Source organism: Ovis canadensis, chromosome 7 (assembly GCF_042477335.2).
Source record: "Ovis canadensis isolate MfBH-ARS-UI-01 breed Bighorn chromosome 7, ARS-UI_OviCan_v2, whole genome shotgun sequence".
Taxonomy (NCBI): Eukaryota; Metazoa; Chordata; class Mammalia; order Artiodactyla; family Bovidae; genus Ovis; species Ovis canadensis.
The window spans coordinates 66,235,905-66,251,660 of NC_091251.1; the positions used below are offsets into that span (position 1 = coordinate 66,235,905).

The 15,756-nt window shown below is 38.3% G+C and overlaps 1 protein-coding gene across 2 annotated transcripts in view; it reads right to left on the bottom strand.

The window, feature by feature from the left end:
- UNC13C (unc-13 homolog C) overlaps window positions 1-15,756 on the bottom strand; it is a 701,596-nt gene that overhangs the window by 195,015 nt on the left and 490,825 nt on the right. For both annotated transcript variants that reach the window (XM_069596439.1, XM_069596440.1), the window contains one exon: window positions 13,158-13,243. In XM_069596439.1, the coding sequence (XP_069452540.1) occupies window positions 13,158-13,243 (86 nt within the window). The remainder of the gene's footprint in view (window positions 1-13,157; window positions 13,244-15,756) is intronic.

Consider the following 15,756-nt stretch of genomic DNA (forward strand, 5'->3'; position numbering starts at 1 on the left):
CCTTAGAAGAAAAGCTAGATCCTTGGAAGAAAAGCTATGACAAACCTAGGCAGCATATTAAAAAGCAGAGATATTACTTTGTTGACAAAGATCCATATAGTCAAAGCTATGGTGTTTCCAGTAGTCCAGTGTGGATTCAAGAGCTGGACCATAAAGAATGCTGAGCACCAAAGAATTGATGCTTTTAAACTGTGATGATGGAGAAGACTCTTGAGAGTCCTTTGGACTACAAGGAGATCAAACCAGTTAATCCTAAAGGAAATCAATCCTGAATATTCATTGGAAGGACTGATGTTGAAGCTTGAAGCTCCAATACTAGCCACCTGATGCAAAGAGCCCTCACTGGAAAAGACCCAGGTGCTGAGAAAGATTGGAGGCAGGAAGAGAAGGGGACAACAGAGGACGAGATGGTTGGATGGCATAACCAACTCGGTGGACATGAGTTTAAGTAAGCTCTGGGAGAGGGTGAAGGATAGGTAGGGAGGCCTGGCATGCTGCAGTCCATGGGGTCACAATGAGTCAGACATGACTAAGTGACTGAACAACAACGATATACTTAGAAAATATTTCTTCTTTATATGAGATTATATCAGGTTGTATGATTGTGCTGAATTGTGACTGGAAATTAGAGTTTGGGAATGGAACCTATATCTTAGCTTTTGTCTGTTTATAGCCATAGGCTTATATTCCTGCCTGCATTCATTGATTCATAACATCTGTATTATGGGTCAGTGAATGGGAAGGAGAATAGGGACAGTCATACAAAGACAAATAAAAGCTCAGGGCATGGTGGGTGAAGTATTTGTAATATATATACAAGGACAGATGGTAAAGTAGGAAGTATAATGGGAAAATAACTAAGGAGTACTTATCCCCAGTAATTTCAGGGAAAACTTGACAGAAGCAATGTTTGATTTGGACTTTTAAGAATGCATGAGTCTTTGCTGGGAATGGCAAGTTAAGAACAAGCCTGAAAAGGGATGGGGGGGTGGGGAGTGCCATTATGCACATGTCCTAAAGCAGAAACATAGAAGGATTTCAGGGAAATTTTAAATAGTTGCATGTAGCTAAAGCATATAGTATGTGTATAGAGGAACGTATTAAGCATGAGGACTGAAATCAGGTACAGAAAGGAGAGGAGGGAACGGCATAAGCCATGCTAAGAAATGTGCACCTTTTCCAGCAGTCTGGGAGGCGTCTACAAAGAAAGAATCATAACCAAGAAAGTGGAGCAGGGAAGATAATGTATCTGAACAAGAACAGAAGTAAGAATTTTAGAAAATTTTTAAAAAACACTCATATATAGTGCTTTTATTATAAATTTGCTAATAGGATTCAGAGAAGAGGTCAGCTATGATGTCCTAGTTTTCACTAGTCAATCCGAAAGAAAATCATTCCTGAATATTCATTGGAAGAATTGATGCTGAAACTGAAGCTCCAATACTTTGGCTACCTGATGTGAAGAGCTGACTCACTGGAAAAGACCCTAATGCTGGGAAGGACTGAAGGCAGGAGGGGAAGGGGATGACAGGGTATGAGATGGTTGGATGGCATCACTGACTCAGTGAACATGAGTTTGAGCAAGCTCCAGGAGTTGGTAATGGACAGAGAAGCCTTGCGTGCTGCAGTCCATGGGGTTGCGTGGCATGACTGAGCAACTGAACTGAACTGAATTTTCAGCTGAAGCAATTGTACTGTTTCAGTTCAGTTGCTTAGTTGTGTCCAACTCTTTACGACCAGTACTGTTTATAAAGCTATTTAATAACATCAGGAATGTAGAGGTATCCTAAAGCAGTGTTGAACTGTAGCTATTGCCAAATTACCTAATGCCGGGGGCCAGCGTGAGGAACTCTGCCCATTGCAAAGGTCATGAGGAAGGAGGCTTGGCATACGCAAAGGCGTGATCAAGCCTCAGGAAACCCCTGTTCCCGAGCATCTACCCCCAAAACCAGAGTCTATCTACTTTACTGTTTCATGCTCTCGCCTACACCTCTGACTTTACGGGGGGCTCTCCCCCATCACCATTTCTCTTGGAGTTAACGTGCAGCTCCAAGTCAGTAAAAACTCCTGGGCGTGACAAAAGTGTTTCAGCTTATGGACTCCTCTGAAGGTTATCTAGCCCACCTGTATAGCTTCATCCAGCCACATGTGATTGTTTACAGCCTCCCAACCTGAGAGGCACGAGATGCTTTAGACTTACTAAAGGCAAATTCTTTTGGGAAATTATTAGTATAGTGGGTTGGTTAGGAATTATATTGGTGAAGGGTTTTTTCATTTGTTGTGCCAATAATTGCTGCTAATTCCCTGCCCTGAGTATGACAAAGGTGTCTCAGGTCAAACCTCTCTGCTGACAGACTAGCTTGTGTGACAGGATTATCCATACTCCTGCCACTATGGCACATGATTGTTTATTACCTCTCAACCATAAACAGCACAGAGTTTAATTAGCATAGGGCTTTTCTCATTGTTGAGTCAATGATTGCCGCCAGGCCTCCATATCCTTAGGCACCTGGGAATATATTAATCAATGTATTGGGAATATATTAATCAATGTATTTGGAATATAGAAAGGGAAATATAGTAGTTTTTTAGACTTTTTGAGTTAATGAATTTTCTCTTTTGTAATAGATCACTGTACTTTGTTATAAATCACTGTGTCCTTGCTATGTAAAAATGTAACTTTATCACTATCTTAAGACTAAATAGATCTTAAGGGGAACATTGGTGAAAGGATTTTCATTTGTTGGGCTGATGTTTGCTGCTAAATCACCATATTCCCTGCCCTTATAATGAATATAACTAACATATAGGAGAATAAGTATTAACCTTTAAGCATATAGGAGAAATAATTATTAACCTTTAAGATTAATCATGTTAACTGTGGGCTAAATAAATTCCTTTCTTGATTGTAACTCACTACACCCTCACCCTATAGGAGTGCAACTTTATATGGAGGGTGGTGCCTGGTTTAAGAAAAAACACCCTTGGAAAAAATCAGTTTTTTGGTTATCAGAAAGAAAGGGTTGTAAAATGTCAGCAGGTCTCATGGCCATAAGATGATGTAAAACCCCTAAGACCTTTTTTTTATATATTTATGTGAAGCACCTGATTTTGATAAAGGTCAGGACCGCTGACCCCCGCGTGACTCTGTATTCATCCCTATGTGTAACAAAAGGTATATAAGCAAACTTAAAGAAATCGGGATCAGTTTCCGGAAAGACTGATTCCCCCATGTCACTTCTTTCTTGCTCTCTGTTTTTGCAGCCGAATTCCCATCTGGAATGTGGGTACTCACCAAGCCTGCTTATTTTGCCTGGGCTTCTAAGATCGGACCAGGGAGGCCTCAGTGCTTCCTCTCCTTCGGGAGACGCCTGCAGCCTACATAGGTGGTGATTGGTATCCCACATAAACCAAGTTATTCAGCCTCTTTTCTCTGCTAATTTTCTAATCCCTCTCTATCTGTAATTAAATAAGTTATTTCCAAGGACACCGACTCCGTCCCCACCTTCGAATCACCCTGGATCCACTGGGGCTGGACCCCGGCAACCTAATCTGAACAAAACAGTTTTCAGTACAGGAAAATAACTTATTAGTCATACAAAATATAGGATATAATTTATTCATATTTAAGGCATTATCCATTAAAAGCTAATATTTTGTCAATAAATATTGTGCTACCTCTTTGAGTCATTCAACAGTTGTCTGTTTCTGGGCGAAAGTAATAGTGAAGAGTCTCAACAGGATAAGGGAAAGCCTCCTGTCATCTCTTAGTTGAGCAACATCAACATCTCTGATATTTATGGCAATTTCTGTACCTATGAGGAGTGTTGCAACAGCAAAGGACATCGAACAGGCTGAGATCTACTATGGAAATAAAAAGAGACCTGGGAGAGCCTTTACAAAGTGCTACCAACCTCGGCTCCAATCAGAGTCTTTGAAGAATACAGAGGCATTGCTTTAATCTTTGTCATTCCAACACCATTAAGAAAGCTTAAGAGTAGGAAATAGGAGATGAAAGCAATCAGTTTTTTTCAGGGAAATTGTACTGACTGTGGAAATTAGTCAGAAGCTAATCTTTTCCACCAAAAAAAAAAATGAAGGTCAAGATACATTGACAACCAGTGATTTGTGGGAGTAAACTTGAAAATTAGAAGAAAATTGCTGATAGGAAGATAAGGAAGAGGACAAGTATGAAATAATGGTTTGAGGTAGACTAGGTATGAGGTAAACCAGAAAGATGTTAAGGACAAGAATATTTTAAGGGAGGCTACAGAAATTCATGGAGAAGGTGATGGCACCCCACTCCAGTACTCTTGCCTGGAAAATCCCATGGACCGAGGAGCCTGGTAGGCTGCAGTTCACGGGGTCACTAAGAATTGGACACGACTGAGCGACTTCACTTTCACTTTTCACTTTCATGCATTGGAGAAGGAAATGGCAACCCACTCCAGTGTTCTTGCCTGGAGAATCCCAGGGACGGGGGAACCTGGTGGGCTTCTGTCTATGGGGTCGCACAGAGTTGGACACGACTGAAGTGACTTAGCAGCAACAGAAATTCAGGGGCCAACAGGTCAGTTCTCTCAGTAGAACCATGGCCAGTGAGGCCAGGAGAGATGTGACTACAACTTTGTGTTCTCTTTGTTCTGTTCCTACAAGGACAAGGGCAATGTTATTCAGTGTACAAGGCGGCCTGGGAACTGTACTGGGCTGAAGGGCAATAAAAATTTATACTTTTCGAGTGAAGGCCCCCCAAAAGAAGAGAGTAAGACATTCTAAAGATATTCAATATGCAAATACTCAAATTCACACATCAAGAGAAGACAGTACATGGAAACGGTGAGAGCAAAGTCTATAGCACAGTTGTACTTATTAAGATGATGAGAATCAGAGAAAAATTACAAAGGCAGTCTGATAATCTTCACCCATTGGTGAGGACCAACATGATAACTAAGCAGCAGGCCAGAAAAATTGGTGATAAAAAGATGTAACGTCCAGAACTAATACCACCATCACCCCACCCCACCGCCCAGTGTTGAAGCCTTGATGCTACTAGGTGTGAGGTACACTAACTAGATGCCTGGGTATCACCTCAGATTTTGTTGGAAATGGAGAGAACCACCCACTCTGCCTTCCAAAAGGTCTACTTAATCAGAACTTTCATTTTAACAGGATTCTCAGGGACTAGTGTACACATTAAAGTTTGAGGAGCTCTGAACTGGGAAACTTTACTAAGGCCAGGTGAAAGATGATTGTATTTTGTATATTATACTTAATTCCATCTCTGCCTGTTAATTAAGTAAAACAGTCATTTTTAACGACTTTATTTTCAGTGACTTTAATAATTAGTTTTCTATTCAAAGATTCATCTAAGAAATTGGTAAATGACTTAGATACCCCTCTCCCATCCCATCCACTCACCCTTACATGTAGATGTAATTTCAGGATACAGTTTAAAGCCCAGCCACAAATCCCAATTTAAGAAGTGTGCTTAAAGAATCCCAAGCACTCTTCTACAGAATTGCTAATTAGAAACCACCTGAATGTTTGTGGACCCAATCCACCATCTGGCTTCTCTCTTGGGGACTAGCAGGGTTTCTTTTAATAAAGACTTTGAAAACACCAACATATGTTTACACACTTTAGGGCCCTGAACCGGACTGCCCTAATACAAGAATTGCCAGGCAACCAAGTTCTACCCTTACCAAGATGACAAATACAATGTCAGCTACCAACTGGAATTCCCAATTAAAGCTTTCAGTCACTTTTAGGCATCTAGACATTTTGGTATTATTGTAAATTATCTGCAAGTTTTGGTTTATTAAATTCTAATCCTCAAGATTGTGATAATGGCTAATATTTGAATATTTATTATACACTGGGGAAGTAGCCCCTTCTCACCCCCAAATCTATCTCTCTTTCTTCCTTTCTCCTTAAGATAACTTTATAAGGTAGGTATTTTTGTCCCTAATGTTAAAATATGGAAACTGAGACTTACTATGATAAATTATCCAAAATTATAGATAACAAGTAAATAGAAACTAGTGGAGCCAAAATTCACATATAGATCTAACTTACTGCAATCTTAGAACTTTACCAGTCAAGCTAAAGACTACAAGAGTCTTTAGAATAACTTATTTAGGAAAAAACCTGAAAAACCAATGCATTTCATTATAAAATGAAATATTTCATCAAATATTTCATTTGATGCAATATTTCTTCCATTTTTTCTTACTACACTAATTTTTTTCCCAGAAAGTATATCTTTTAAAAAATCTGTAAAATAATTTACTCTGATTTATTTAGCAAATTATCACCATAATGATCAATTTCTGCTTATCAAACTTATAAATGATTAATGTCAAATAGGAAAACAAAATGTCTCATATAGATTGTGTAAAGTTGGGAGAAAACTCATTTCATTTTTAAATTAGATTATTCATTTTGTAGCAGCTGATGAGTTTATGAAGTAAAGCAAAAAGTGGCATCAAAAACCTGAAGTCTATAAATTTTAACTGACTCTTCTCTGTTGACCTAACTTAATTGAGGTTACTTACAATGTGAGCTCAGATGCTTTAATCATAAAACAAACTATGTAGCTCAAATTATATAACAACATGGAATCTTTCTAGGTCAATAGCCTGAAACAGTCGTCCACAGTAAATTAATTTTATAACATTCTATAAGGCAAATAGGGAGAGTAAGATGTTACCACACAGAGAGAGCCTGCCAGAAGAATGTTTTTCAGTATATGCCCTCTACTCTGTGAGGTAGTCCTAGTCTTCATTTTCTCGAACAATAATTATTTACATCACATTTTTTAAAAAGGGCACAATAAGAAGCTATCTATAGATGGAAATGGTGAAAGGGAAGGAGGGAGAGATAGGGAACAGATAAGCATGGATTTGTAAACACTCTGCCAGAAGTTTTAAACATTAAATGACCCCTAGAGAAGACTGTTTTGAGATTTTTACAAATTTTTATTTCTTATTATAATAATAATGGTATCCTCCTATTAGCATACTACTTTCCAGTTGGCAAAGAATATTTAAAGTATGATATAAACCTCACCCTATCCTAGGAACTCATATTACCTCTTTTAGAAAGGAAAATTCACGTTTGGAGAGGTTATACATTAATTGCCAAAGCTGATGTAGCTCTTGAGTGAGAAAACTTTTGGAAACTAGGTTTTCCAGGCTCAGATCTCTCTCTAACTATCAATACTACAAATGTTAAATTTGAACCAAAGTATTCAGCCTTGTCTCCAAGGTTCTTTCGATAGGGTTGTTTTACCTGTAATTCAAGTAAGCTAATACAGACAGAGTTTCCATTAAGGTTCAGTGAATACAAAGATAACAAATACAATCTCTGCACTCAAAAGCCTTCTCAAGCAGTATGGAAGAAGATATAATACATAAACCAGGAACTGCAATTCATCATGACTTCCTTAGAATATGTGTGAATGTGCAAACTAGTGAACTGGACCTTAATCAGATGGACTGTATGGGATGTGAATTAAATCTCAATACAGCAGGTAATTAATAGAAAGTCAAACAAACAAAAAATATGTTAATAAAAAGATTTTTGTCTTCCAAAACCTAAGATAGCCACAGGATTACTAATTACCATGGACCTTGGATCTGACTTTCAACAATACAATCTCAGCATTTTGGGGTACTGTTTTTGTACAAAACTATTAACCTCTCCGTCTAGTTAAGGCTATGGTTTCTCCAGTGGTCACATATGGATGTGAGAGTTGGACTGTGAAGAAAGCTGAGTGCTGAAGAATTGATGCTTTTGAACTGTGGTGCTGGAGAAGACTCTTGAGAGTCCTTTGGACTGCAAGGAGATCCAACCAGTCCATCCTAAAGGAGATCAGTCCTGGGTGTTCTTTGGAAGGAATGATGCTAAAGCTAAAACTCCAATACTTTGGCCACCTCATGCGAAGGGTTGACTCATTGGAAAAGACCCTAATGCTGGGAGGGATTTGGGGCAGGAGGAGAAGGGGATGACAGCGGATGAGATGGCTGGATGGCATAATCGACTCGATGGACATGAGTTTTAGTGAACTCCGGGAGATGGTGATGGACAGGGAGGCCTGGCGTGCTGCGATTCATGGGGTCACAAAGAGTCGGACATGACTGAGTGACTGAACTGAACTGAACTGATTAACCTCTAGTCAATAAACATTCAAAGTTATGGTGCTTTATGTGTAGCAGTCCTAATTTCATTGTTGTTTCAAGTAAACATTGAATTTTTGAGATTTACTTTCCTAACATAAATATTTTACTTCACTGACTAAAATTACTGCTTATTTTTTTAAAGCAAAGGTAACATAAAATAAAATATCCAATAGTAGCACTAATATTGTTATGTAAGCAAAGAGAGAGGCCCTGCCCAAACAAAACATTCCCTGGTGGCAGAGCCACTGTGGAACAGTTCCAAAGAGTCAAGTTCCTGTGAAGTGTGGGCTGGATTCCCCCTGCCCACTGCCCAGCTTCTGATTCAGTGTGAACTTTTCATTTTAGAACATACCCAACATCACACAGAAAATGATCACAAATGGAAGTTTCCCCTACCCACTACTCCACTGAGCTGGGATTACCTGATAAAGTCTTCATTACCTCATAGATAAGGCATAGAGATTAAGTAGGTTCTATTTACTAGATATCATTCTAGGCAATATAGATATGTTGATAAAAATCACAGACAAAAAAAATATACATAGTGGTATTGAAGACAGATAAGAAGTAAGCATAAGTAACTAAATAAATAGGATAGTAATTAGTTGCTAGGCAGAAGGTTAAAATAAGGCTATTTATGGAGGTGACTTTAGATTCTGAGCAAGTGCCATTAAATTGAGCCCTACAGGGCTGCTGGAGAAGAAGGTTAGGAAGAGAAATCCAGGCATTAGACCGCCTGGCAAAAAAAAAAAAGCCTGAAGGCAGGAATGAGCTTCAAGTGTGTGAGGAAAGTAAAGGAATCCATGATAATTCTCTGTGTTTCATTTAAGTAACTGAATGAATGGTGGTACCAGTAGTTATAATCGGGAGGCAAGGGAAAGAACCAGGGGAGATTAAGAATTCTGCACTGAAGTGCTGCAGTCCATGGGGTCGCAGAGTCCAGCACGACTGAACAACTGAACTGAACTGACCAGGCAATCAGGAGGGTGGTGATGTGTCAGGGATAGGACTGGAGGAGTAAATGCTATCTGAAGAAAGATACTGGTCTAGTGGACTGGTGGTTACTGTCTGATTTAAGATGCGTAAGATGCACTTTGGGTCCCAAAGAGACAATCAAAACGGAGTGGTATAAAAAGATGTGTTTGAGCGGAGGCAGAGGTAAAGAAAGCAGGATTGATTAATACAATAGAGAAGGAATGCTTCACTGCAGAAAAAGGAGTTTGCATCTCTGAGCAACATGTGGTATAAGTTTAAGGATAAACCCTAACTTATTTAATTAGATTTTACCAGAAAACCAGGTATTAAAATCTATTGTATACCTTCTTTTTTGAATAAGGAAAAGTACAGTATGTTTCCTCTGTGTGGCCTAGTAGCAAGCTTACATTTTAGTAACACTGAAAGACAAACAAACACCTACAACAACAACAAAACAGTGGCACAGTAAGCACCAGCTCCACCAATCTATCTGCCATGCTGACGTCTGTTCTTAGCTGCCTATGTGAACAGGATACGTCCCTCCTGAAATTCTCCATGGGCTCTTACTTCTGTCAGCAGAGAGTTAAACTCCTCACTGTGGCCCATAAGGCACATGCTCGGTTCAGTTCAGTTGCTCAGTCGTGTCCGACTCTTTGTGACCCCATGAATCGCAGCATGCCAGGCCTCCCTGTCCATCACCAACTCCCGGAGTTCACTCAGATTCAGGTCCATCGAGTCTGTGATGCCATCCAGCCATCTCATCCTCGGTCGTCCCCTTCTCCTCCTGCCCCCAATCCCTCCCAGCATCAGAGTCTTTTCCAATGAGTCAACTCTTCGCATGAGGTGGCCAAAGTACTGGAGCTTCAGCTTGAGCATCATTCCTTCCAAAGAAATTCCAGGGCTGATCTCCTTCAGAATGAACTGGTTGGATCACCTTGCAGTTCAAGGGACTCTCAAGAGTCTTCTCCAACACCACAGTTCAAAAGCATCAATTCTTGGGCGCTCAGCCTTCTTCACAGTCCAATTCTCACACCCATACATGAGCACAGGAAAAACCATAGCCTTGACTAGACGGACCTTAGTCGGCAAAGTAATGTCCCTGCTTTTGAATATACTATCTAAGTTGGTCATAACTTTTCTTCCAAGGAGTAAGCATCTTTTAATTTCATGGCTGCAATCACCAACTGCAGTGATTTTGGAGCCCCAAAAAATAAAGTCTGACACTGTTTCCACTGTTTCCCCATCTATTTCCCATGAAGTGATGGGACTGGATGCCATGATCTTCATTTTCTGAATGCTGAGCTTTAAGCCAACTTTTTCACTCTCCTCTTTCACTTTCATCAAGAGGCTTTTTAGCTCCTCTTCACTTTCTGCCATACGGATGGTGTCATCTGCATATCTGAGGTTATTGCTATTTCTCCCGGCAATCTTGATTCCAGCTTATGTTTCTTCCAGTCCAGAGTTTCTCATGATGTACTCTACATATAAGTTAAATAAGCAGGGTGACAATATACAGCCTTGACGTACTCCTTTTCAGAATGAGGTTCGTGACATTGTACAGGAGACAGGGATCAAGACCATCCCCATGGAAAAGAAATGCAAAAAAGCAAAATGGCTGTCTGGGGAGGCCTTACAAATAGCTGTGAAAAGAAGAGAGGCGAAAAGCCAAGGAGAAAAGGAAAGATATAAGCATCTGAATGCAGAGTTCCAAAGAATAGCAAGAAGAGATAAGAAAGCCTTCTTTAGCGATCAATGCAAAGAAATAGAGGAAAACAATAGAATGGGAAAGACTAGAGATCTCTTCAAGAAAATTAGAGATACCAAGGGAACATTTCATGCAAAGATGGGCTCAATAAAGGACAGAAATGGTATGGACCTAACAGAAGCAGAAGATATTAAGAAGAGGTGGCAAGAATACACAGAACAACTGTACAAAAAAGATCTTCACGACCCAGATAATCATGATGGTGTGATCACTAATCTAGAGCCAGACATCCTGGAATGTGAAGTCAAGTGGGCCTTAGAAAGCATCACTACTAACAAAGCTAGTGGATGTGATGGAATTCCAGTTGAGCTGTTTCAAATCCTGAAAGATGAGGCTGTGAAAGTGCTGCACTCAATATGTCAGCAAATTTGGAAAACTCAGCAGTGGCCACAGGACTGGAAAAGGTCAGTTTTCATGCCAATCCCAAAGAAAGGCAATGCCAAAGAATGCTCAAACTACCACACAACTGCACTCATCTCACATGCTAGTAAAGTAATGCTCAACATTCTCCAAGCCAGGCTTCAGAAATACATGAACTGTGAACTTCCTGATGTTCAGCTGGTCTTAGAAAATGCAGAGGAACCAGAGATCAAATTGCCAACATCCGCTGGATCATGGAAAAAGCAAGAGAGTTCCAGAAAAACATCCCTTTCTGCTTTACTGACTATAGCAAAGCCTTTGACTGTGTGGATCACAATAAACTGTGGAAAATTCTGAAAAAGATGGGAATACCAGACCACCTAACCTGCCTCTTGAGAAATCTGTATGCAGGTCAAGAAGCAGCAGTTAGAACTGGACATGGAACAACAGACTGGTTCCAAATAGGAAAAGGAGTATGTCAAGGCACATGCTGGTCCCTGCCAATTCCTCCAGCCTCATTTTCTTGCTACTTCTTGCTCACAGAATCAGCTAAATTCTCTTCTCAAATATGCCTTGTGCTCACTCTACTTGCTAAGTAAGGCACTGTCCTCGACCAGAAAGAGACAGAGATGCTTTCTGCTCATCTCTTCCCAAAGTGAACTCCTACTTATAACTCCAGTTTTTTGTGAAGATAACACTTCCTCAGAGTAGGTTCCTCTAGAAAACCTGCCTTACTCTTTGTCCCAAGTCTGAATTCAGAGTTTCATCTCTAGATAGCCCATCATCTTTCAGTTCAGTTCAGTTGCTCAGTCATGTCCAACTCTTTGCAACCCAATGGACTGCAGCACACCAGGCTTCCCTGTTCATCACAAACTCCAGAGTTTATTCAAATCTATGTCACAGAGTTGGTGATGCCATCCAGCCATCTCATCCTCTGTCATCCTCTTCTTCTCCTGCCTTCAATCTTTCCCAGCATCAGGTCTTTTCAAATGAGTCAGTTCTTCACATGAGGTAGCCAAAGTATTGGAGTTTCAGCTTTAGTATCAGTCCTTCCAATGAATATTCAGGACTGATTTCCTTTAGGATGGACTGGTTGGATCTCCTTGCAGTCCAAGGGACTCTCAAGAGTCTTCTCCAACACCTGACTATCCCACCTGGTGACTGTTTGCATATTTGCAGCTGTCCTCCATAATATTGTCGAGGGCAGGGACTATGGCCAGCTTGTTCACTGTTGTATCTTCCATACTGAGTGTAGTCTGGGTATTTAGCATCTAGGGCCTTAATATACATTGAATACGTGCAAAGAAAACTTTCTACAAGATTTTAAGTTCCTAGAGAGCAAGAACCCCAGGCTGGTTAAACATTCTATCTTCACCTCTAAACATAATGTTGGGTGCTCAAAGAACCTTCAGTTTTTCAGCTGAGAGATGTATCTTCCTCGCTTTACATTCTGTGATTTGTGTATATTGAAAGTGGAATTTCTGGTGAAGTGTCCTGACATTGTCCTTGTACCAGCTTTGGCCAGATTTTAACCTGCACATTTTAAGATACCATTTCTAAGTCTATGAAGACAAATATCTGAACAAGTATCACTCATCCACCCTCTTGATGTAATCTAATTTATGCCATAAAATATTACTCATCTAAACCTTAATCTACAAAATCTCACTATTATCCTGCAACTTAAACCATTTTATTAAAAATATATGTATCTCTTCAGTAGTTCTAAATACTTTGTGATCATTATCTTTCTACAATGTTGAATTAAGTTTTAGAACTAAACTGATCACAACACTCAATGTTTTGATGCATCAACTCTTCACATTTAAAACCAAGAACACAAAATCAGAATTTTAAGTTTAAATATTTGTAATTACCTTCTAGTGCATATTTCATATCTTGAGCAAAAAGGGTCCACATAATTTCAGCACTTATTTTTCCCATGTTCAGCTCTTGAGGAAACCTAAAACCAAACACATACATTAGTAGATCAAAAAGAAAAAAACATGTGACTGAGAAAAGAATACACTTTATATTGCATATATATCACAATCATTATTACATAGTTTATACATACTTTTACTTATGAGATTTCTCTTTATCAATTTCAACGGTATGGAAAAAAGCTATACATGAGTGTGGTTTTTATCACAACAGCCATTTTTCTTGAAGCAAACTTGAATGCTTCCATTCTGTTTTGTGCTTAGTCATTCAGTCATGTCCGAATCTTTGTGACCACGTGGACTGTAGCTTCCAGTCTATATTTGCTTAAAGTAAATTATTTTATCAAGATTCCTCACTCCTCTGGTGAAATGGTCCATGGTAGACCTCTTAGTCAGGATTTCAGAATTACCAGGCAGGCCGTGTTTTTTAGATCAAACAAGCTTAAGGCAAAGACAATATTCCTACTGCTGCTGAATACAAATTCTGTTTGTATGTATTTTCAATCTCATGATAAAGCTCAAAGTAATGTAAGCCAGTGGAAATAATTTCATTCATTATAAACACTCAGCGCTTGCTAGTACATAAGAAAGTATGTTCTGTTCTGACAAATATATACAATAAATTATATGCATATTTTTATAAAATGCATATATAAACAAACTATAATACATATGTATTACATACACATATATACACACATATAATACATATACATATATAATACATAATATAATATTAATATATAATCCATATATAATCCATAATAATGTATGTATATGTATAGAAGGATGTGTGTATGTACACCCACCCACACACATATATATGTAAAGTAACAAAAGCAGCTCTCACATTCATTTATATCTTTGAATCCAAATCAAAAAAAGAAAAAAATAAATAAATATGATCCTGAATGGGATATAAAGAGTTACTTAAATAAATATGACCTCAGGATAACCTTAACGAAAAAAAGACCATGGTTCCTACATACTACTTCACCAAAGCAAAGTGTGTTTTATCAAATGTTCTTTCCAATTTCCATCTATCAATTTATCTAATTATTTCAACTGATACTTTAAAACTTAAATGTGGATGCATATTTATTAAGCACTTAGAACACTTCCTATGATCAAAAAATTAATATAACCTACATATACACAAAATTAGTTTTCAACAATAAATTTTAATCTATTAATATACAAATAACCTTAAACAAGTAATTTATTTCAAAAGGTTTCATTTGTGGATAAGATATCAGCCCTGGGATTTCTTTGGAAGGAATGATGCTAAAGCTGAAACTCCAGTACTTTGGCCACCTCATGCAAAGAGTTGCCTCATTGGAAAAGACTTTGATGCTGGGAGGGATTGAGGGCGGGAGGAAAAGGGGACGACAGAGGATGAGATGGCTGGATGGCATCACTGACTCAATGGACGCGAGTATGAGTGAACTCTGGGAGTTGGTGATGGACAGGGAGGCCTGGCATGCTGCGATTCATGGGGTCGCAAAGAGTCAGACACGACTGAGTGACTGAACTGAACTGAACTGATAGACATCCCACAATTTGTAGTATGTTAATTTTTATGTAATATATACACAGCAACAAAACTATAAATGTATAATTAGAGTGATTAAGCTCATAAAATGAGAAAATTATGTTAATTTTTTGAATCCAGAAAAAAGAATGTATTAATTAAATGTATGGTGGTCTGATACAAAAAACAAAGACACTGTACAAAAAAGTAAACTAAACCACATTCTCTCTCATAAAATTGATGTGGAAATCCTCAAAAACAAGTGACAAATTCAATCTTGCAATATCTACATGGATAATACATCATGACCGAGAAACTTATCCCAGAAGTGCAGCATGGGTTCAACACTGAAAAATGAATCAGTGTAATGTATCATTATTAACAGACTAAAGAGAAAAACTTTATCATCTCAATAGATGAGTAAAACATATTTGGCAAACTTCAACATTTGTTCATGCTTAAAAACAAAACAAACACAACAAAAACTATGAAAACTAGGAATTAAAGAAAATTTCCTTAACCTTATAAAGAGAATCTGCAAAAAACCTCCATCTAACATCTTATTAATAAAAAGATCAAGGCAATGGTTTTTACTCTCACTCTTCCTACTAAACATTGTACTGGAGCTCCTAAAGATTGCACACAGTCAAGAAAAAGAGCAATAAAAGAGGCATACAGATAGCATAGGAAGAAACACTCTATTTGGAGGAAAACAATAATCTAAATCCTCAAAATACTACAAAATAGTTACTAAATAGGTTCAGCAAGGTTACAGAATACAAATTCAGATACAAAAATCACTGTATTTCTATATTCTACCAATGAACTATTGAAAATTGAAGTTAAAATAAGAGTTCATTTATAATAGCACCAAAGTATATTGAATATTTAGGTATAAATCTAAGGATATATATGTACAAGATTTATATAAATAAAACTGCAAAGTACTGAAGAGAAACATCAAATAAGATCTAAATAAATGGAGAAATATATTGTATTCAT